A 24164-nucleotide genomic window follows, 5' to 3' on the forward strand; every position below is an offset into this window, starting at 1 on the left:
AACTACTCGAGGAACTTGGATTCGTCTAACTACATTTTCACCACTGGGTCGCTCGTCTGTATCGTAACTCATCTGTATTCGCGGGGTAGTCGATGACTGAATTTCGGATGCGACTCTAGTTCATCGTTTTTCCGTGTTGGCGCGAGCCTCCATATTCTACCAAAATGGCGTCGCGTCAGATAGCCAAGAAACTCGGGATGGTGCAGAGGAGTATATCGCTGACTAGTGATGTTTGGTAATCAAAATTGTTGTTTACCACGATTATGAAAATGAATCATTACACCAACCTGACAAGCAGCAGTGTGGTGACAGATATCAGTGATTTCACGCTTAATTAGATATGTGTGTGTCGAACATAAGTCGTGCTACCTTTCAGTGATCGGATGAAGAAGTGTAGGTAATTGTGGGTGGGCAGGCTGGTGAGATCTTTTCAGGATTAAAATATCGGAGAAGACCAAGCTATACACACGTACCTTCGATGGAGTTGAGGGTAGCGCTGATCTCGCTGGCTTTGTTGACGTTCGTCGGCCAAGGTAATTCCATCGCTGGATCAAATTTAATATGTTCAACGTACGTTTATTCCATTGCAGCGTTCGAATTTTGTCTAAAATTCGCGCTAATTAAGTCGATTCGCTAATCATCAATCAAATCGCTCCCCACTTCAACTGTTTTCTCCTATTTTATTGTCGATTATAAATAAAAATACAATTACAAATAAAACTTCTGATTACTCCTAGCGTAATCTAGGATCTCGAGATTTTATTATCTTATTTCGTAACAATCTTGTGTAACAGGGATGAAAAAAACGGCAAATAGAACGTTCGAATATCAGTTTACAAACAAAAATTGTATATATACAGTATCTACGCATGCATACATACGGTTTCGCATGTACATACATACAACTTGCGTGTCGATTTACGCAACGCGAATTTGTCTTGGGTATAATCACCTAGTGTAAATTTACCTGATGATACAACGCGCATGAATTGATTGTATTTTCTGCTCAAAGATCGGCTAGAGAGAGAATCTTCTAACTGTCAATATATTCATTTTTTTCTCAAATACTCGGTGTGAAGCGTTCTTGTTGCATATGTGTGTGTATTTCTCTTGTTTGACATACAACTGCCTCAAATTTCACGTTCTCGATATCTACATACATACATACATGCTTAGGCATGAATTTCCATACATGCAGTCTTGTTTGCCCGGGTAAATATTTACCGTAAGACTACACGGAGCACGGAGAGGAGAAGATACACATACAGGTGTAATAAGCCTCGCGAGGATCCCTGAAAATATCTTCTACAGACTTCTCTACCAGTCGACGCTCGTTTTCACCCCGACATACCTGCAGAAGTTTTCCATTATTATGGCATCTAATGTTCACCGTTTAAAATGACCAATTAAAACGTGGAATCTTCGAGTCGTTATCATCATATTGTGTGTCCTCAAGCTAGAACCTGTTCAAATTTCGAATCAATGCAAATATCAGGAAAGTACAAAGAGAGAATGATGCAGATAAACCAGGATCATCGCTTTCGCGCAGATTCGTGAAACAGAAGAAGGGAGAGGGTGGGTCGTTCGGGGGTTATAGCAGTATAAACTGCACGTATATATAGGGGCGTGAGTGAGCTGAAAGAGGGAGGGAGAGCGAGAGAGAGAGAGAGAGAGAGAGAGAAGTTATCAAGTTGCGTATAGGCCGAAGAGGCGGGCGGGGGAGGACTCGTGCAGGGTTGCCAATCGCCCGGCACTCTTTTATTCTTCTCGTTGCACCCTCGTTGCGAATACGTTGGGAATTGCTAGTATACTGTAATTTTTATCCCCCCCCCAGAGTTCAAGTCTATTTGGGGATAAAAATTGTCATCATCGTCGTCGTTGCGTCTCCATTGTGCGCCAATAGAGAAATAATTGCCTCGCTTTAATAAGAAGATTTGCCCCGTCGGGTCGGGAGGAAAGAGAGAGATCAACTACGGCAATAATCCGACTCTCTCGAGCTGTTCTACCGTCGTCGACTGTGACAAATCGAGATATACAATATTATTCTAACGATAAATGAGAAATGAGAGAAATTTAATGAGGATTCTTATCGCGATGAACCGTTAGATTATGCGAATTTATGATTTTTAGCGTGTTGTATAATAAAATTGTAAGGCGGTGCACTGTTTTTCTCGATTTCTTGTGAGAATCATGTTCGTAGCCATCAAGCTCGTCTTCTTTTTTTTTTATTGTGCCCCTTTTAGTCTTACATCGCACTAGGTATACGGGTTGTTCTTGCTGTGTATGGCTGTGTATTAGTAGAATCCGCACTCTCACAAAACAACAACAACGCAACCCGCCAGGTGTACGAAAACAGTCGAGAGATGGTCGAGCGTAGTAAATAATAATAAGGTATATGGTATATGTATAGCGGCGGTTGAAGGTTTTAAATTTCATCCTTCATGTCCGCTTTCTTGGTTGCCGGAGAAGAGGGAGAACAAGAAGAAGGAAAGGCGATCTAGTTACTGCGGGGTTGACAATTTAATTACACGTAGCGTCTATATTACCCAAATGAAACGCTGATCCGACGGGCGGAGTGTCGAAGGGATTATGATTTTACAAATTTTTCACACGCCTCATGATTAATGAATTATTAACGCGCGTTCTCTTGCGTTTTAACTCTTTTAATCACACATTGTTCTGAAACAACTTTTATAAGAATATACTTCCCCTGAAGTTCTCAGGATTGCTGCTAACAAATCTAAAATTACATTTTGAACATTGATGACGGCGGATCCAACACGGTCAAGGAAATCATCTAATTGTAAATCTAGATCCAATATCGTAGACAAACGGCTTTTCGGGGTCACTGTTCACGAATCTGAGATCAGATTTTGAAAATTCAAGATGGCTGATCCAATATGGAGAACATAAGTTTGGAAAATTAATTAAACTTCGATAAATATCTCAGTGCAGGAGTTTTTTGGGTCGCTTATGACGAGAATCCGAATGATCAAAATTGAAAATAATAGATCCAGTAGTTGACACGATTTTTCAAAATTTATCCAGTCCATGTCCTGAATTTAGAAAATTACGCATTCCATATTAGGTCTGCCGTTGTGAATTATCGAAATCTGTCTTCAGATTCATAAGTAGCGTCCCCAAAACCCCAATTAACAATTTTTGGTCCAAGTTCGTTCAAATTTCAACCTCTAGTCCGCCATATTGGATGCGCCATCTTGACTTTTGACAATTTAACCTCAGATTATGGAGGGTAGAGAGGGGAGGCTCAACCCGGAGCTACACGTGATGCCAAAACTCGAGAAAATAGTAACTCCTCTTTTCGCCGCTAAGTGGCGCCCACAACGCTGTTTCTCGATGTATATATGTATATGAAAGAACACAGTGTTACCTCCACTTCGAATTACAAACCTGAGAATAATCTGCGCCAGCGCTGCTGTCGACAAGAATTAGAACTATTATTTGCCGAAATTTCAGCCGCAGCTGGCTTCGTATAAGAGGCGCCGAGTTGAGCCTCCTGCTCTCTACCCTCCGTACTTCAGATCATGATTCAATGACCCCGAAAACATATAATTGATCTATCTTTAGTATACTTTGAAGGGAAATTATTCAGCAAATGAATCATTTCTGCAATTTTAATGAACTTTTCAATCAATTTATTTAAAGCAATAACAATATGTATGTACAATACAATATATCGGCATACTTACTTTTGAGTTTTTAAGACATATTAGAATAGTCTCAGAAATAGCAATCTCATCAACTTAGAAAAAGTTTACTCAATATTTTGAAAATGCATATGAAATAGGTGGTAAGAATACCTGGTACTATGACTCAAAGGGTTAATTAAACACCGCACACCGCATTATATTATATTAGACGGGAATATTACATATTTAAATGTATGTGTTACGCAGTATATACGTACAATGAACGTGTAGGAGAGAATAGGAATTTAGTAAAAGTATAAAAACTTCTTCTCGTCGTCGTCGTCGTCGTTGTCGTGCTGCTCGTGGTTTACAGACCGTGACGCTAAGATTGCTGCTGCTTGCACTAGAATATCTAAGGAAGGTGGCTTTTGCACGTTGTACAGGAATCTCTAACCACCGCTAGAAACTGGAAGCAAGAAAGAGGACAGATTTTCTGATCGAAATTGCATGTGTCGATCTCTGCAGATTCATTCTACACGATTATACATAGTTATAATTATATTCCGTCGATAACATCAATTCAACCCAGAAGTTAAAGAAAAAAAGAAGGTGACAAAAACGCAAATACACTCGCGGAAAAAAATAAACCCCCACTCGCACCCCCGCACCGGGTTTTTGGTTGAGAAAAGCTCCGACTTTAAAAAGTGGAAAGTTGAATCAAAAACGATTTTTAAGCTGAAAATCTTGGCTTCAAGCTCCATTTCCCATATTTAGTCTATACGCATTTTTCTTGAGAGTAATCTTATTTTTGACCATTTGCCTGTTTGTAAACTATAGTGTACGATCTTGATTTTCGTTTTTTACGATTTTCTTGAGGTATAATACTGCATATTAAATAATTGTCAAGAACATGAAATAGAAAATGGTTCTTTTGAAATTATGTCTGTGATTTTTTTCACCCCAAGTTATCCAATATCAAAAGAAATAGTGTCCGAAAAACTTTGATCCTATCGTAACAAGTGAAAAAACTATTGTATAGAAATTAACAAAAAGGAAATTGAGCCTCGATACGTAGCCTCTTTGAATCTTTAAAAAACCATCCACAACATCACTGGCAAACTTGAAAACTTTCCAAAGATGATCCTTAAAATTTAGTGATCGAACATCAAACTCTACCGCGACACAGCTTCCGTAAAAATACCTAGTGATCATGTTTTGAAGAATAGAGATTTCCCTTTGAAATCCTGAATTTTAATTTTCAAAAAAGATATTGTAGTTCACTTATATTGTAGCACTCTTATCTCCGATTCAGCATTACTCAAGTTTTTTTTTTTTTACATTTTATCTGGGATCAAAGTTTTTCGAATATGATATTGAATAACTTTGCAAGAACAAATGTGAGACAAAATTAAAAAAAAAAAAAAATCCGTTTCGAAGGGAAAATTCCAAGCTACAAAATTGCCATCTTTAAAATCTATCAAAAAATTCTGCTCATCGCGTATGAGCGCGCCAAGTCGAAGGTTCACCTTATAAATTTGATATAAGCGACGTAAACGTAGAATTACTCGAGAAAAAATTTGTATAAATTAAATCTGGAAAATGGAATTTGAAGTCAAGATTTTCAGCTCCTGAATCGTTTTCGTTTCAAGTTTCTACTTGCAATGGACGCAAAGTTACAGCGGTTCAAAGTTGGACCTTTTTCGGTCAAAATCCCGGCAGGGGGGGGGGGGCTGCTAATTTTTCTCGCCAGTCTATAGATGTGTATGTACGCACGTTTTGAAAAGAGACAAACATTAATCAAGTATTATATCTAATAAGAGTTAATTTGAAACTCAGTAGCTGCGTATGTAACATTTTATATAAAAGTTAAAACGCTTAGCATACGTATCTTCCTACGCTCCGTAGTAAGTATAGTTCGTTTCAATTATCAGATTTCTCAATTCCTTATACCGTATACCTATAAGCGCGAGGTTGCCGCGTTCCTTAACTTCTCGGCAGGCAAACGGATTATTTATTATAACCCTGCAATAGCAACAACAGCAACGACACGAGCAACAGTAACGTTGTGCATCAATCCGTATACCGCACTCATACTTATGCGATACGTGTCTCTTATAGCTGTTGAGGGGAAAGTCTCTCCGCGTATACTTCGGTGTACTAAAATGCTTACCAATGTCGATTTATAATTTGCGTGGGCGCTAATGCTTCAGGGTGTGGTCTGCCCGCGACTGCTGCTCTTGCGGACGACTCTCTTCGCCTCCTTGTAGCAGCTTTAGGATTTTGTATTCACGATTTTAAACGCTCGCGACATTCGACGGGGGAAAGAGAAAAAGAGAGACAGAGGAAGACGACGGGTCCTTAACTGATCTTACCTCGGCACGCGATGTAATAGGAGTGGTAGTATAATTGGTGAAGAAAAGTCCAAACGCATGAATGAATGGATGAATGAACGAATGAATTATGAATACCCGTCTATACTAGGGTGGTCCAAAAAAATCGAATATTTGTTTCCTTTTTTTCAAACTCACACGCTTAATAGTTATAGAAAGAGGAAATAACACGTCTGTTATAATTTGAGCCCTTAAGGTGCATATTAAGACTCGTTGTACACTTCGAAAACGCGGGGATGCAAAACTCCTATACCGCTCAAGCGATCAGAGTGAAACTTGGGCAGTTAATGCTTTATTTTGGCAAAAAGTAGAGCGTCTTTTTACTTTTTCAAAATTTTGAAAAAAAATTTACAGATTGGTTACCACCCACAGAAATTGGCCAAATTTTCACAGTTACACTTAATTGATTGAACTATCCGGTATGATGCCACTCGGCGGTGATGAAATACACATTTTGAGCCCAGTTCCATGAGATTTGATGGTGAATTGACGAAATGGCAGCTAATCTGGTTTTCGATGACGAAGAACACCGAAATCTCATTTTGGCGACATTTGTTACCGACCTTTCATGCATGCCGGTAATGTCTTACCGACATTACACGCATACATTACCGGCATGCGCGTAATATCGGTAACAAATGTCGCCAAAATGAGATTTCGGTGTATTTCCTAATCGAAAACCAGATCAGCTGCCATTTCGTCATTTCACCATCAAATCTCATGGAACTGGGCTCAAAATGTGTATTTCATCACCGCCGAGTGGCATCGTCCCGGATAGTTCAATCAATTCAGTGTAGCTGTGAAAATTTGGCCAATTTCTGTGGGTGGTAACCAATCTGTAAATTTTTTTTCAAAATTTTGGAAAAGTAAAAAGACGCTCCACTTTTTGCCAACAGAAGGCATTAACTGGCCAAGTTTCACTCTGATCTCTTGAGCGGTATAGGAGTTTTGCATCCCCGCGTTTTCGAGGTGCACAATGGGTCTTTATATGCACCTTAATGGTAATATTTGGTGGTTTCTGAACGCAATTTTCCATTCTCCATTTAAGGGGAGGGTAAGGTTAATTCGATCAAAAAAGAGCATATTTTTAGGAATTTTTTTCAAAAGTATGGTTAATGTATGTACATTTATTTATTAATAAAGTATGTAATAAAGTGACATTCTGAAAGTAATTTCTAAAATTTTTATTTAAAAATATGAAGAAATGAGCTGGCGACAGCAACTCTTGTTGGGCGCTTCAGAAAAATGGTGCTTTGCGGTGGACACGAGAACTCATTGGATCATCAAAATTGAAAAAGAATCAATATTATTTTATTAGTTGATAAGTTTTTTAACGTAACGCTGTCAAGTCGCTTTTCTTTCTTCACTTTTGGATTTTTAGTAGCGTTTAGAAGTCAAAAACACCAATTTTTGACTAAAAAGTCAGCTATTCTAAAAATGACTTAAAATTAAAAATGAGAAAACAAAAAAAATAAAGAAAGAAAAAAACTCGACAGCGTTACCTCGTTGGTAATGTGTAGAAAGATTGTGCAAAGTTTAAAAAAGATCGGTGCAGTAGATTTCCACTTGCAGTGTCCACCGACTTTGAAAACGCAAGCTGTGAAAAAAACGCAAATTTGAAAAATTGAACATCAATAAACGAGTGTTTTTTTTTTAAATCACACAGAATCTTCAGTATCAGGTCCATACAATTATAAACCGTATGGGAGGGACGAAGACTAAAAACCTTCTATCTCCGTCAGTTTTTTTCTAATTGATCAATGCTTATACATAAATTATAAACGAGTGCTAGCTAAATTGGCAGAATCGCATAAAGGATGAAACAAAATTTCGGAAGCTCTGATGCTGCTCGCAAGTCTCTTCGTAAAAATCTACGATGCTGAAATTAGTTAGTAACGTTAATGTGTCGAAACGTTGCAATAAATATGTACTACAATTTTGCACCCTTAGAATACCTGAAGAAGTTGGATTTACAAAATCTAAGTTTTTTTATCCTGTATTAACAGTTTACTGAATTTCAAGTAATCCTAATGTTGCAAAATAACAACTCTTTCCAAGGATGCATCATTGCAATAACGACAAAAACTGCAGTCTGATAAAATCTACCCTTTCCTCGCCTTTCTTCTTCTTCTTCATCTGCTTCTTCTTTTGCCTCCCCTTCTTCTTCTTCTTCTTCTTCTTCTGCCGTCCCTTCGTTTTCTCCTTCGTCTTCTGTTTCTTCTTCTTCTTCATCATCTTCTTCTTCTCCTTCATCTTCTTCATCTTCTTTCTCTTTTGCCGCCCCTTCTTCTTCTCCTTCTTCATCTTCTTCTTCTTTTGCCTCCCCTTCTTCTTTTTCTTCTTTTCTCCTTCTTCTTCTTCATCATCATCTTCTTCTTTTTCTTCTTTTCTTCTTCTTCTTATTCTTATTCATGCATAGTTGACGAGGCGTGAATGAACAAATTTGTTGCCCTGTCTCGCTCCTGATCCTGCAGGCGAAAACATCATAGAAAGAATGCAGTAGAGTAACGGCGTATGTAGTGCTGTAGTATTATTATTACAGCAGCCTGCGATGCGGTGTGCACCTTAAAGATGGTTATTTTCGTTCACATCGTGCGGTAGGTTGCGCGGCGGCCCAGAAAGACATTTTCTCTCTTCTCTCCTCCTTACCTTCCGTCTCTCATCTCGTCTCATCTCATCTCATCTCATGAAATCTCCTCTCTTTTCCACCCTCGTGTGCAGGCTCGTAAATCAAACAGCGTCATTGCTGTTTATTTTCCTACGGGTTTAGTCTAGCGGCGGTGTTAACAAATTTCCTTCCTTTCTTCTTTCTTCCTTGTTTCCTTTCTTCTTCCTTTCTGCCTTACTTTCTTTTTCCTTGAGTAGCTACAAATAACAAACGCACGCCTCGTAGGAGTGTGATTGAGAACATCCAGTTGGATGGACGGACGGACAAACAGACGTCAATGAAAACGAAAAAAGGCGACGAAGAAAAACAATACGGAATTTATAAGGAAGAAAATATACCAAATCTATTCCTGTGTGACTAATATAATCGTTTATACGTACGGATTCAATTAGCCGATCGTTGATTTTCATCATGATTTAGAATTCCCTCGTTGATTGCTTTTATTCCCCTCCTTTTCACTGAAGTATATACATATACATATATTCGGTAAATCCCCCTAAACGATGACGCGTGATTTTTAATCTCATTCGAAATGCGCGGGCGGTAATATTACTTAATTATACCTACATGATGAAAAATTGTTGGTGATTTGAGGAGAATGAAATAACTCTCTGGCAATGAGGAATCAAGAGAGAAGTTGTGGTGGAATAATCGTTATGTCTGCAGTAGATTTACACTTTTGTTATTATAATCTTGTGTTAATTAAACACGCACATTTATTTATTTTATTTTATTAAACTTATACTATCATAATCAATCAACAATTCATGTAGCAAAGTAAATCAATACATATTTCTAAAGTGTTTGATTAGTTCTTAACAGTTAACAATTTAAGCATATCAATAACTTGGATAATTTTTGATATTATAAAAATAGCACCAAGTATTTTATTTATATGTAAAATATGGTTCTATGGCAATATTAATTTATGTTAATCATTTGATATAGAGTTTGTAAGTAATACTTCATAAGCTTTACCAATCCTACAAACAGGTAATTGCGGTTTACCTTGGAGGGTTTGCTTTGTTTTTGTAACCAAATACCATTCTGGTTAAATAAATTTTATAAAGAAACATGGTCAACTACATCAATATTATTATTATTTTTATAGGTTACTAAATTATCCCGTTTCATTATTCTGTATATCAGACTTCTGGATCTGTGTGAACTCGGCACCCGACAAGTTGAAAAATCAATTTTCAAAATTTTGGTTTTTCGAAAATTGATAAATCGTTGTAACCTTTTCCACGGGCTACTACAAACGAAAATTCTTTGACTACAACCAACTATAAACGGTTCCGCGTAGATAACTACCCTCAGATCGAACGGACCTCAAAAAACGAAGGAGTTGGCATTTTCATAAATCAATAAATATCTGTAACTTTCTTTTCGGTTCGACTACAAACGAAAATTCTATCTGTCACTACAATCAATTACAAACGATTCTGCACCTACAGCTTTTTACGATTTTCGAAAATTTTGAAGTGGAGTTAGTTCTATTTTTAGAAACGCTCTATTTTTTCTGATCTTTTCACTACAATAGAAAATTCTGTCACTAGAAACAACTACAAACGATTTAGAATCGATAGAAATGTGAAAAATTGATTTTAGAACATGTCGGGTGCCAGGTTCATAGGTAGGCGACTTTTGGCATCAAATTTATTATTACATGTTGGTTCGTGAATCTGACCGGCAATGTACGATTTTAATCAACACTAATGATATCTTTGATTTCACCCCTTGAGATAATATTGCACATTATCTTACAAATACAAATTGCATCCCTATATTTTATATATATGATCCAATCGATGCAAGTTTATATTCATTTGCAACCTCAGTTTCACCGAGAGTCAGCAACGAAAAGCACGCATGATCTGGTCATCGCTAAAACTTTTTGAGAACTTAGTCAGTGTTATAAGTAACAGGGGAACACAAGTCTGGTGGCCTGTGGGTGTCGACGTTGCTCTGCGCAATTTTTGGAATTTGTGAAAAAAAAAAAAAAAAACTAGTACAAAGTTAATTCTTCTTTTATATTGTTCATTAGATAACCAAAGTATGTAGGAGTTGTATGCCATACCGATGCGCCGTCTCAAACTGTCCGCAATACTCAATTATAAAACTTGTCATTTTCTTATGCCCTTATTTTTTGAATTAGCTTAATCCATTGAACCAATATTAGATGATGAATTCTAATAGAATTAGAATTTTCAAAGTAGTACTTCTTACTTATAATGGCCATCTCTTATTTGCTTTTAGAATTACAGTACTCATATGCTCACTAAAATTTAATTTTAAATCAAAAATTATTCAGAGATCTTTAATTAAGTCAACTCTGTTCAAAATCAAATCTTTGGATTTGTAATCGAAGTTTAAAGGATTAATTTTCTTATAGAATGAGATAACATTACATTTTCTAAAGTGTAAGGCGATATTACTCACAGAGCTTCATTTTACTAGCCTTCAAAAGTTAGGTTGCAAATTCATCAAATTGATCAGATGCGTTAAGAATTTTACACGCAATTTTTTATTCATCTACATTCAATAAGGCCTTGGCATGATGAAAAGAGTTAGGAAAATGATTATTCATAAGCAGAGAAAATAGAATCGCACCTAGAATATCCCTTGTGGAACATCAGAAATCCTAGTGAATTTTTCAGAAAGTCAATTATTAATGTTTAATGGCTTCTCTATTAGTAATGTAATCTGCTAACCATCTTACTAAAATCCTGCTGCTCAATCACTCAGTATTTGATCAATACACTTCCTTTTTTTACCAGCTATCGGGAGACACGGCTTGCAGCTATTAGTCGAACCTCAGGATGTGGTCGTAGAACAGGGAGCTGAAGCTCGTTTGGACTGCGTGCCGAATCGATCACTCGGCACCCCGACCATACAATGGAGGACGGATGACGGGCAGCCTATCTCTTTTATAGGGGATACTTACAGGTGTGTGAAAATCACTGAAATGAGAATTGAATGAGTAAGAAAATGGCGACAAAGCAGGAAAAGTAGTTTTTCATCTTCTTTCCATAGGCTTGAAAAATTCATCACATTTTCATTCCATTATTATAGATCACAGCTGGAGAACGGATCTTTGTATATAAGCAGCGTTTACGCGGGAAATCCTGAACTCACGGGAGGCTATCAGTGCCTTGCTTCCATTGAGAATATCGGTGCCATCGTATCAAGGAGAGCTACTATTAGACTTGCCAGTAAGTAATGACAAGTACTAAAGTGAATCTCTTAAAGCCAAGATTCATTCATCAAATCATTCTCACTTTATCAATTCAGGTTTGCCAGGGTTCGAGAGAGAGCCACAAGACACTATGGTTTATCCGGGCCAAGTAGCTTACCTAAGTTGCGTTCTTCCGTTATCGGCGAGTCCTTTAAAGATACAATGGCTCAAGGATGAGCATCCATTTTCGTTGGACGAAAGCCGAATGACCGTTTTGCCGTCAGGTAATTTTCCAATACTAATCACTGTACTAGAAAAAAATTATTTATTCTAACATCGAATTCCTCTCATTTAATTTTTCTCCAATTTGCTTTACAGGTGCTTTGGAAATAGATCACGCACAACCACTAGACGTTGGATCGTACAGGTGTAATGCCAGCGGACTTGGGCAGTATAGACTTAGTAACAAAGCGCAGCTAAATTTATTGACCTCTGACATTGGTATTAGTACATTCTGTTCTAAACATGGAAAATATCTGGATAGGAAAAAAATATATATCACCGTTTTAACGACGTTTCACAGATCAGGGACTTACAGCGCCCATATTTGTTGCAAAACCTTCGGAGCAAATCGCTATTGAAGGGACGACTATTACTTTGGAATGCGCAGCTAATGGCAACCCAAAACCAACAATTCTTTGGCTCAAAGATGGGATCGCAGTTGATTTGGCACCACTGGATTCAAGGTGACATTGCTTATGCACTTGAATATTGTAAGACGGAATCTTGGAAATTCCACATCTCGTTCTTTTTTAATGCCTGGAATTTGATATTCGCTCAGGTATCGAATAGTAGCCGCATCCAGTCTCATGATTACCGATATCAGAGAGATAGATAACGGATCGTATCAGTGCAGGGCAGAAAATGAAGTTGACGCCCTGGACGCAGTTGCCGACGTCACGGTGCAAGGTAAATACAATGAATACAACAACTTTCCAAAGATCAAACTTGGTACTAATGAGGATTGCAATAGTAATTTCACTCTATTTGTTACAGTTCCACCCAGATTTATCAAAAAACCTGAGGACCGAGTTGCGAACGAAAATCAGGATCTCGAATTGGAGTGTAAAATATACGGAAAGCCAGAACCCAAAGTAACGTGGTTAAAAAATGGTGAAAAAATTACGCCAAGTGTTTATTGGCAGCTTGTTAATGGGTTGGTATTATTTATTGTTCGGTTTATTGCACATTATTACTACCATTTTACACCTTCATGTTATAATCTTATCTATCTATCCTTGCACAGTGACAATCTTCGTATAAATGGATTGCTGCGAATCGATGCTGGTATTTTTCAATGCATTGGTGTAAATCCTGCCGGTAGTGTTCAGGCTTCGGCACGTCTTTTCATACATCAGCCGAGTGAGTAAAAAAATGAAACTAAAAAATAATATTCACTTGCTTATCCGTTGTTGTCTGTCATTATTTTTTTACAATCGAACGAGCAAAGTTTTGCTCCAATAACAGATCAAATTGTTTGAACTTAATTTTCACCCATCTTTTTTCAATTATTGTTATATCGCACATCGAAGACATTACTATAAAAGTTTTTTTACTACAGACCGGACGTTTGCTTTCTTTTAAAATTTCAATTTGTTTTCGCATTTTTTGATTCATTTATTTTGTTCCTTTTCTCTCTCTCTCTCTCTCTCTCTCTCTCTTTCCCTCTTTCTTCCCGCACTGTAACTTTGTCTCTGCCACTAACACAGAACCCTCAGGAAAAGTTGAAAAGCGTAAACCGTCAAATCCCAAACACCCACCCAAGAAAAACCTTCATCGACAGTTGTATAACAACACGTGGCAGCACCCGGACACATTGCTGGGTGAAACCTTGTCGGCTTACGCCCCAAATCCTGAAATATCCATTAGTCCTTCGGACGATCCCGCTGAAATATTGGGCATTATGAGCAATCCTGAATTCCCGCTGATTCCTGAACCCAATTTTATAGATGAAACCGATACTCTGGATTCGATCAAAGGCAGTGCACCATCGGCTCCGAGAGATCTAAACGCTGTTTTAATTTCAACGAGATTTGTTACTCTCGGGTGGCGCGAGCCTGAGAATACCAATGGAGATATACAGATATATCATGTTTATTACAAACAAGAAGAATCGCCAAGGTAAGTAATGTTGTAAAAACCATCTTAGCCTTTTATCGCATTTTAACTTCATCTTTTCGTATCTTGGTAAATTTTTCTCCTGCCTCAGGGAACGCGTTTTAAACACGTCGCAAAACAGATTGGAAGGTGTCATACAAGGTTTACAACCAAACACTAAGTATCAGTTTCGCGTCGTTGCAAGAAACGAACGTGGACTCGGAGCATCTAGCGCGATCCTGCGCATAACAACTCAATCAGAGGTAAATTGCTGAGAATAATTAGTACATTTCTAAACCTTCACATTTTGAAGACGTGTGCGGATCTCAGTTCCATTGTATATGATCGATCGTTATTTTTTCCCTCTTGCGCTACTTAAAATAGGCTGACGTTCCTGGACCTCCTTTGAATTTGGAAGGTCAAGCGACTAGCAGCCACAGCATTGACCTTACTTGGGAAGAACCAGTCGTAAAAAATGGACACATCATTAAATATCTGATTACGTATATAGAGGTGAGTTGAAAATTTATTGTACCCAAAATATTTTCAATGCACTTTTCGAACAACAATAATGATATTAAAAAATTTTTTGCAGGGTGACAGCGAAGGGAAAACTAACGAGACTGTTGAAACTAGGTACAGGCTTTTGAATCTCACGCCATTCACTGAATATAATTTTTGGGTCCAGGCTGTTAATGAAAACGGACCCGGAGCTTCGACCAATGAAATAACAGTCCGAACTCTCAGCGCGTCGCCAACGCAATCACCGTACAATGTTACTTTAGAGGCAGCAAATTCTACTGTAAGCGACATTGTGATAAATTTACGAATTTGAAGCGTATCTTCAATTTAGTTTAATAATTCATTCAACGTTATATTTGACCAGAGTATAATAATACGCTGGGAACCGCCGTTAGAAGGAAAAAATGGCGTAATAACCGGCTATCAGATTCGATATCGTCAGAAAGGCAGAAAGCAATGGATACCTATAACGACACAGGGGAATCAGAAAATGTATCAATTAAACGGACTGGAGAAGAACGTTGTTTACCATCTCAAAATATGTGCATTGAATGTCAACGGAAGCGGACCTTGGAGCGATTTGATGGAGATCGAACCGTACGAAAGAGATTTGGACGAAAGTAAAGTTCCAAATTCTCCGACTAATTTAAAAAGTAAGTTTTTTCATAATTTTCAATATTATTTCAACTCGTTTTTATTCGGATCGACATCTGTTTCACATGAAAATTTCTTTCGTTTAGCCAAGCCAATGTCAGATTCGATATTAGTTTCATGGAGCCCGCCAAAGGACCAGAATATCAAGGTTCGAGGCTACACTTTGGGCTGGGGAAAAGGATATCCGGATAATTATACACGGAAATTGGACAGCAAACAACGCTATTTTACAATCGAATCATTGGGTAGACTTTTCTCAATATGTCTAGCAACGTATAAATGTTTTAAAAACATTGAACACACTACATCACTGCATAGTTCATTTAATCCGCAATTAATTCCTAACCTCACTGTGATTTTATTAGAACCGTTAGCCGAGTATGTCATTACCCTTCGAGCCACTAACGCAGTTGGAGAGGGAATCCCAGCTTACGCCAATGTTCAAACGACAGCGCGTTCGGTTGCCGAATCTGTGGCACCTTTGATTCCACCTGTTGGACTTAAAGCCGTCGTCCTTTCCGCCAGTACGATAATGGTTTATTGGACAGACAGCACGCTGTCAAAGAGCCAGGTTTGTTGTTTTCTCTATTCAATAAAAAATCTGATTCCAGACTATGAGATGTTTGTCGTAATCGGATCGTTTTATCTTACAGTATGTAACTGACAAAAGGTACTATGTGGTACGTTACACCTCTCATCATCACAGCAGCAATCCAAGATACAAATATTACAACTCTACTGATCTGAACTGCATGATCGTTGATCTGAAACCAAACACACAATACGAATTCACTGTCAAATTGGTCAAGGTACGTTGAATAAACAATGAAGTGTCAATATTTGTTTCAATGAAAAGTAGCTGACTGAAAACTGTATTTCCCAATCGTCTTGACTTCAGGGAAAGCGAGAATCTCCTTGGAGCATGGTAGTGCCGAATACAACTCATGAAGCACCGCCCAGTTCGCCGCCTCGAGATCTCTCTGTTCAAAGCGTCGAGGATCATGCGACAGCAGTAATGCTTCATTGGCTGCCGCCAAAGCAACCTAATGCAGCGATTACTGGTAACTTTACAGAATGATGGAGCATGTGATTCATAAAAGGTGTTTTCATTTGTTGCTCATAAATTGATTGTGATCTCGAATCGTATTCAGGATACATTATCTCCTATACAACGGACAACACAAAATGGGACAGGGACTGGAGGGTCGAGGCGATAATTGGCGATCAGAGTGAGATCATGATAAAAACTCTTCAGCCTAGTACAACTTATTATTTCAAAATTCAAGCTCGGAACGCCAGAGGATACGGCCCGTTTTCTTCTTCTGTAGCTTTTAAAACACCTCCAAGTAAGTTTTGAAACATTTCTTACTTCCTACTCCTTTTTTTCTTCAAAAAAAGCAAGAAGGGGAAGTAATTATTTACTCTTTAAGTGGTAGTCTTTTTTTTTTTTTTTGTCTTTTGTTTTAAATGCCTGTGCATTACAGGTTTTATACTTTCTGAGTGGGATCGTATACAAATATGTTTTTACATGTGTCCCTGTTCGATCTTCTAAACTTAACTTGTACCTAAATTAGAAATACCAGACATATGCTTCTATATCCTTATATTAAATGTGTCTATCACTTTATTTAATATTACCCATTACGATTCGAAGTTAGTTAAACTTAGTGAACTTGTAGAAATTTCACCATAAACCATTCTAAGTTCGGAACTTATAACTTTTTTAAGTGTCACAAGTACAGGTCGTAAATTAAAATTAATCAAAACAAATCTCTGCTTATAGTGTATTCTATTTCTTTACGTATTGATTATTATTTTTTCAAAACGTGACGCAGAATATCTCTCTGAATTGATATCACTCTCCAAGTATAGATAGTCGATACTTTTTTTAACCATATCAGCTATTGTTCATTTGAAAGTAGCAAAAATGAAAGTTAGGTACTCCAACAGATGGACGGCTTTCGAGCTTGATGATATGCATAATAGTCGGCCTCTCCGTCGTTGTCATAACCGGTGTCGCTGTAGTCGTTGTGGTCATGTGTTGTCGTCGACGCCCTGAGTCCCCGGATCATAAAAAGGGGTGAGCGGGATGAAATATCTTAAATTACGAGCAATCGAGTAACAGACATGTTTTTAACGCTATTCGCTGTTACACCTTTACAGGTACACAAAAGATTCTAATCAGAAAACTAACATCAAGCCACCTGATCTGTGGATTCATCATGATCAAATGGAACTCAAGGCTCCTGAGAAGTCTTCGATCAACGGTGAAGCTTGTTCGAGCGGAGTGGGCAGCAATACTCTTCCCAGATCCGGTAATCAGGATTACAATCAAGAAAATATGCACATCAATTCAAGCTCCTTGGATAAGCGTACTTATGTACCTAGTTACATGGGTAAGAATCGAGAAATCATTGGCTGGCTCAAAATCAGTGCTAGTTTATCTTCAACGGTTATTCTTTGAGCACGAGACCGAAGTACAATGATTTTTGGTGAAGGTTATCAAACATTCCTCGCTCTTCATTTTCATACATTATTTCCTACACATTCGCAGTTTGCAGGCTTTGTTCGTTACTCGTTTGCATTTTTGATTTTTCATTCGTTGATCATTTTTTGAACACACGTTAGGTAACAACGACGAAAAATGTTCTACCCTAACAAGACAACACAATCGAGGAAGTCATAAACCCAAACTCATTACCCTTCCTGTCGACACTCTTTCTCCGCATCAGCGTAAGTATATAAACAATCGTTTTTTTTTTCAGTTTGATTCAATTCATCATTTGTCAGCACAAAATTCATATCATTTCTACTTTGCTTTCCAATGTTTTCATACTTTCTGTTGGCTTGTGAACTGTTTTTGCTGTTCTCTTCTTTTGTTCCAACTCATGACATGCTGTTCTCTTCATTTATTTCAACTCTGGAACTTATGACAATTATTGTTGCCACGTTGCAGCCATCGCCACAGCTACTCCCATTGTAAACAGCAGTATGTCACAACCAGCGATTCATAACTCATGTGCAGACGTGCCATCCGTGCGGCCTAATTATCCTCGCACAGCTGCGCAATATAGCTTGAGCAGGGCACACGTTACTCTGGAACCAACACCAGAGTCAAGCCCTGACTCTTGCAGCATGCCAAGTACTTACGAACCTCTGCAAACTCAGGTAATTACATTGAAGGAATTCGATTTTGTTATGGTTTGGAGAATGAAACAAGACATGATCCGAGTGTCCTTTCTTTCAGATTCCCTATCCTCCAGGGAATCAGCATTATGGAGCAAACAGCCAGTACACGTCTGGCGTTTATGGCTCTAGTAGCCAGCCTAACAGTACCGTCGGTGTTATAGAAAATGTAAACACCAAGAGACTTCAGGGTCACCCGCTAAAAAGTTTCAGCGTACCAGCGCCGCCACCTCAATCTGCGCCTTCGACTCCTGCTCAACAAAAGCATGGAGGTGAGTGTAGAGCAAGCACTGATACTATGGCTAAATAATACCGAAATTTTATGCCAGTCTTGTTATTGTTGATATCTTTTTTAATGCACAGTTTCGCAAGTCACTGTGAGGCCGACGGTATCTGGTAGCCCGTACAAAAAACCACCGATCACAACGACACAGATAACGAAAAATAGGTTGGCCACCGTTGTGAATCCGACGCATACAGCTGAAGAGGTTGAACGATTAAAGGTTCGATTTATAAATTAACGATCTTATATTAAAGAAGCTCGGCGATTTCCTCACTTTATACAAATGTTCTGTTGTTAATTTCAGCCCTCGTACAGCACGGAGGAATTGAATCAAGAAATGGCGAATTTAGAGGGACTGATGAAAGATCTGAATGCCATAACAGCGTCGGAATTTGAGTGCTGAGATAAATTAATGTGTCCCCAAAAACACGTGCCATTTAAAACCGAAACTGAAATTCAAACTGAAAGAAGAAGAAACAAGAAAGTGGTGACTAACGAAGACATACGTTAATAGCAATAAGGCTATCATCGTTTACATTATTGTTACTATTACTACTATTATGCACATCGTGCGACATTTAGCGATCATCTGATATCGCGGAGTGATTACCTTTTAATAGATATTATTACTATTATTATTATAATTATTATTATTACTTTTGTAGCGTTGCTCATTTTGTACTGCGTAGGTAAATCGTACAACATGAAATACGAACGCAAGAAGAAAAAGAGAGAAAGAAAGGGCGAGAATTATCATTCCGAATTAACGGATAGCCTCTTTTGTTATTAACTTTGTTTCGATAAATTCTATATGAATGTATGTACCTATATCCAGTCACACTTGCCAATTGAAATTAGTTGGCCGATTCATAATGATTATCATAACTGCAGCTCAAACCTAGAATAAATCCGATAAGATAATTGTTGCACATGGATCGGGGAGGTTCCATTTCACTTTTCACAACGTTGTCACTGGATCTGAGATTTTTTTGGGAGTATTCTTGAATAATGCTAACACGGATAAACTCTAATTTTTAGAAATATGAAAGATATTTAATACGCGAACTTACATGCTGATATAACATCAAAGAATTTTAAAAACTAAAAAACAACGCGTTCTTGCCTTCAGCTTTCATCTTAAACTGACGATGAAAGAATCCCTCGATATCTGACGAGTGTACTTTTTTCTCGTTTTTTTAAAGCTAGATTTAATTTACATTGATAATATCTACTGGAATAATACATATTATGTGATACAACAACAACAAAACATGAGAAAGGATGGAGAAGAACAAACTTCACTGCCATATTTTAGTTTATTTTACGATATGTGGTTTGTTGTGATATAATCATGTATGCAATCTTAGCCTAGTTACAGCTACTACACAGCAGAATCTAAGATAATATGGTGATATTGAAAGATGAAATTTATGCGAATTCAGATTGTCTCTTTCAATTAACTGATATACCTATTTGGAAACTTTTGGAAACTTTTGGAAACTAATATGCTTTTCAATTGGTACAAAGTTATTCGTACAAGGCGTGCATTAACTACTAAATTCTTCCTTTGATTCGTACTTTAGAAAAGTGTGAAGCGTAACGAACTGATTAAATAATCATTGTGACAAGCAACGAAACATACCTATAACAATATTTAGTAAACCCCGTCGATCATCGATCGAACCGTAACGTCCACAACATATCTCCCAGCGGTTATAAATTTTATCGATCAAACGAACGGATAGGTAGTTCATATTTCAATTCTTATTGCCAAACAATATCGCAGCTCAGCTTTTCACACGTTTACCGTAATCATCTCAGTCACCGTGTCGTGATTTCATTAAAATTATTTTTATATTTTCGCACTCTTGGAAACAGCACCAAGTATCAATTTTTAGATCAATTGGTCAACGGTGGTTGCCTTAAGATTTTACGTTATACGCAAAAGTAGAAATTGAGGAAAAAGAAAAATAGAAAGTAATCCATTTCTGGTTCACGTTTATCTGCATACTTCCGTGTTAGAAATACAGCTTGATAATTATATAGTTCTCATTGATGTGTCGTTTTTCTTTTTTGTATATTGCGAATCATTACAGTTTATGACCGTTCAAATTCATACATACATTTTATAGTATGATTATCATTAACATTGTTGAAAAAATCTAGCTAACAAAATGGATTTGGGTAGTTCTTTCACCAGAATCAACCCTGAAACAAGAAAAGTTATTAATAACAAAGCTAGACAAATATTTTCCAACTCTGTGTACATCAGTTTATTATATTATATTATATTACATCTATTGTATTCTTATTATAAAAATATTAGATATCACTACCGAGCCATTGCCCCATAATGGATCTACTATTTGACTTTACTGCCATTTACTGCTGATCGTGCATTGAATATATCCAAAATACAAGTATTGTATAACATGCTCGTTTATATCAATTTGACGGTGTTGTTTCACAGGGAATATCGGTACAGAGAAATCTTTTTGTGATTGTAACCATTCCCCCTCTCAAAAAAAAAAAAGAAAAAAAAAACGGCCAAGTAATCCTTAAAAATTTGCGAATCGTTCTCGCCTCTTGACTTGGTCTGTTTTTAATATCTTAACAAAAACGTATGTGTATTTCCTGTGTGCTATTACGAGTTATAATCAAAGAAATAATAATTTATCACTTTTGCTATATGCTTTTATTGTCGAATGACAATTATACATATGATATGCATTTTTGTAACATTTTTACAATAACGTAAGATATACACATTTTACGTACAATTAATGAAAAACACATTTAAAAAAAACACGTAGAAGCTGTACAAAGGAAAAAAACAGAAAATTCACAAGGATCAATAGGATTATGATAAGCTTAGGCACTTTTTCAATTACACTAATACTATATTATACATTATAGTATAAAATGTATAGGATTAATAGTTATACGTAACCAATTGTACGTTATAGAGGAATACATGACATTTCTATCGGGTAATGTCTAAAATTTGCCTTCATGCTGTATCGAGTTTTAGGTACAAAAACATTTATATTTCGTACATTTCCAATCTACTTCATCATTATAATGTATGTATATCAATGATTAATCAAGTAATTAATAATTGATGCAAATTATTTTTAATATTTTAAGTTAAAAGAATTTTGAATGATGATTGTGCAACTCTAGCGAAAAAATGAGATAATCGATTAATATTCTACGAGCCTATGTCGATGGCCTAATGATGATACTTTACCATAAAAACATTAATTTATGATAGCTTATACATTTATATATACGTACACGGTATATTCATCTTTGGAGAAATCACAATCATCATTATTATTATCCATGCAACGGTGATGATAGTGATAATGATGATACCGATAGTAATTTTTACTATGATACCGATTATTTATTTACCATAAACTCATCAACAGAAGAAAACGTTGACAAAAAGAAATATATTTAACAATATACATATGTATTCACTAAAGGCTGGCTGCTTTTATTACGTATATATATATATATTATATTATATATATATATAACATTATCAATGTTATTATTATTATTATATTAGTATTAATAACGATTCACAAAGACTAACGATATGGTTCACAAGAATTAAAGCGCAACTATTTGATGTACATAATTAACACACCACTTTGTAAGTAATTAGTTTTTAACAATAGCCATTACGAAACATATAAATAAACTATTGGCGTTTTCCACACACTGCTCTCGATGCACAACGAGTGCGGTTTTCTTCATTTTTAACTCGTATATGAGTGCAGCTACAACGTAGAAATGTCTAAGCTCGATGTGGACAAAGTGCAGTAAGTGGAAACCGTCATATATATACATACATATATATATATATATATATATACATACATATATATATATATATATATATATATATATATATATATATATATATATATATATATATATATATATTATATATACGTATATCATAATAATATGACCATCCCCGGAAAAACGAGAAAAAAATCCCACAAAAATAGAGGAAAAAAAATGAAGATACAACATTCATAAGAAGTGTGTGATAATATTTATAACAATTTATTACCTAATAAACGTATGTAATGTTCTTTTAAATATTCTTGCTTCTTCTGACAGATTTTCAACCACAGCAATAATTTCAATTCGTTTGGCTTTAGGTGTTTAAATTTTCAATAATAACAGTAATGAAATAATTCGTACTTATTGCGCTTCTAAATCTTGGAGGGTTTGTTGATTGCTAAATTTTACAAACTGTTATTTAATCCGAATCAATCAAAGGAATAATATTAAAGTATTAAAAAAGATTTTCATTTTGGATAACAATATAAAGGCAGTACTATAAATGTGTGTAAATGTATATTTTTTCTGAATCTGTTAGTTTTTTGTACTAAAATATGATTTAGCAATAATTGTCGATGTAAAACTAGTATAAAAATTTCCTTTAAAAGTGTTTCATTACAGTTTTATCAAGGTGATAATTCAAGGCAGTCTTAAATGTATAATACGAGTATGCAAACTAACAGAACAGCGGAAACGAAGCTGCCAATTCTAAATGTTAAATCTGTGAGAATGGCTTCACTGAATGTATAACAAATTTTCTAAACTTGCATTCGGAATTTTGTGGATAGATTAGGTGACACCGTAAATACCTGCCAATCTACAAAAACACAAAATATCTCAACCTGTGACAAGGTAAACGGATACTTTAACGAATGATATTTCACGGTGTGTTTTATTTTCAAATTACTTAATCTTTATAGTGGCTTTAGAATGTTACAAGATGTCTCCAAGTATTTTCCGTTTCAACTTACCATAATCACATCCTCTGGAAGCTATGTCATGATAAATGTTGAATCCAAATGTCAGAAACGAATAACATTTTACTTGATTTTTCCAAAAAAATTTTTTAAGGTAAAACACGATTTCAGTCCCTTAGTGCTCATAGTAGAATTAATCTTTACCCATTACCGCTTATATAATTGTCTATTACCAATTCATCGTGAGCTGGTAGAATAACTATAGATAAAGCTAAAATTTTGGACTTATTTACACTTGTGCCGGGGCCTGAACACCTTGTGGACTTGGCTGCTGAGCAGATGTCTGAATGTCTGAGCCACGGATAGCCTGAAGTCCTAAGCACCTTGATGTGTCGGTGACGGATCTACTCCTGCTCTCGGTCCAGCGTTCAGGGCTGATAGCAGTCAAGTCGTTGCAAAAAAGTGAGAAGAATGACCTTTAGACCTAAAATAAGTAACTCAAAAGTCACTGATCAAGATTCAAAATTAATCATTGCAGTGATTAAACGGAAAGTTCTAGCACAGTGTGATGCATTCCATCAGAAAATAGTCCTATTTTAAATTATATCGCTGTATACGGATTTTGCAAAAAAGTGATTAATAGTAAGAAAAGCAACTGGACTACCAGCCCTGTGAGTGTCGATTTGATTCGAACA

The 24164-nt window shown here is 36.5% G+C and overlaps 1 protein-coding gene across 5 annotated transcripts; it reads left to right on the plus strand.

Annotated features, from left to right (window-relative positions):
• The first annotated feature begins 173 nt into the window (after positions 1–173).
• LOC124408628 (neogenin) lies at positions 174–22085 on the plus strand. 5 transcript variants are annotated; one of them, XM_046885702.1, is made up of 26 exons: positions 174–533; positions 11489–11657; positions 11784–11923; positions 12003–12170; positions 12265–12387; positions 12470–12632; positions 12728–12855; positions 12943–13102; positions 13193–13308; positions 13656–14067; positions 14156–14306; positions 14428–14556; positions 14639–14845; positions 14930–15218; positions 15306–15464; positions 15585–15790; positions 15873–16028; positions 16118–16280; positions 16371–16565; positions 17158–17299; positions 17383–17615; positions 17848–17952; positions 18176–18387; positions 18467–18677; positions 18769–18908; positions 18993–22085. In XM_046885702.1, exons 1-26 carry the CDS (start codon positions 479–481, stop codon positions 19089–19091), a joined length of 4431 nt encoding a protein of 1476 aa, XP_046741658.1. In that variant the 5' UTR covers positions 174–478; the 3' UTR covers positions 19092–22085. The 5 variants fall into 5 exon arrangements, with proteins under 5 accessions (XP_046741658.1, XP_046741661.1, XP_046741660.1 ...); XM_046885705.1 differs by having other exon boundaries at positions 17383–17534; XM_046885704.1 differs by having other exon boundaries at positions 17170–17299.
• Positions 22086–24164: the final 2079 nt, after the last annotated feature.

This window comes from Diprion similis, chromosome 8 (genome assembly GCF_021155765.1).
Source record: "Diprion similis isolate iyDipSimi1 chromosome 8, iyDipSimi1.1, whole genome shotgun sequence".
Classification (NCBI taxonomy): Eukaryota; Metazoa; Arthropoda; class Insecta; order Hymenoptera; family Diprionidae; genus Diprion; species Diprion similis.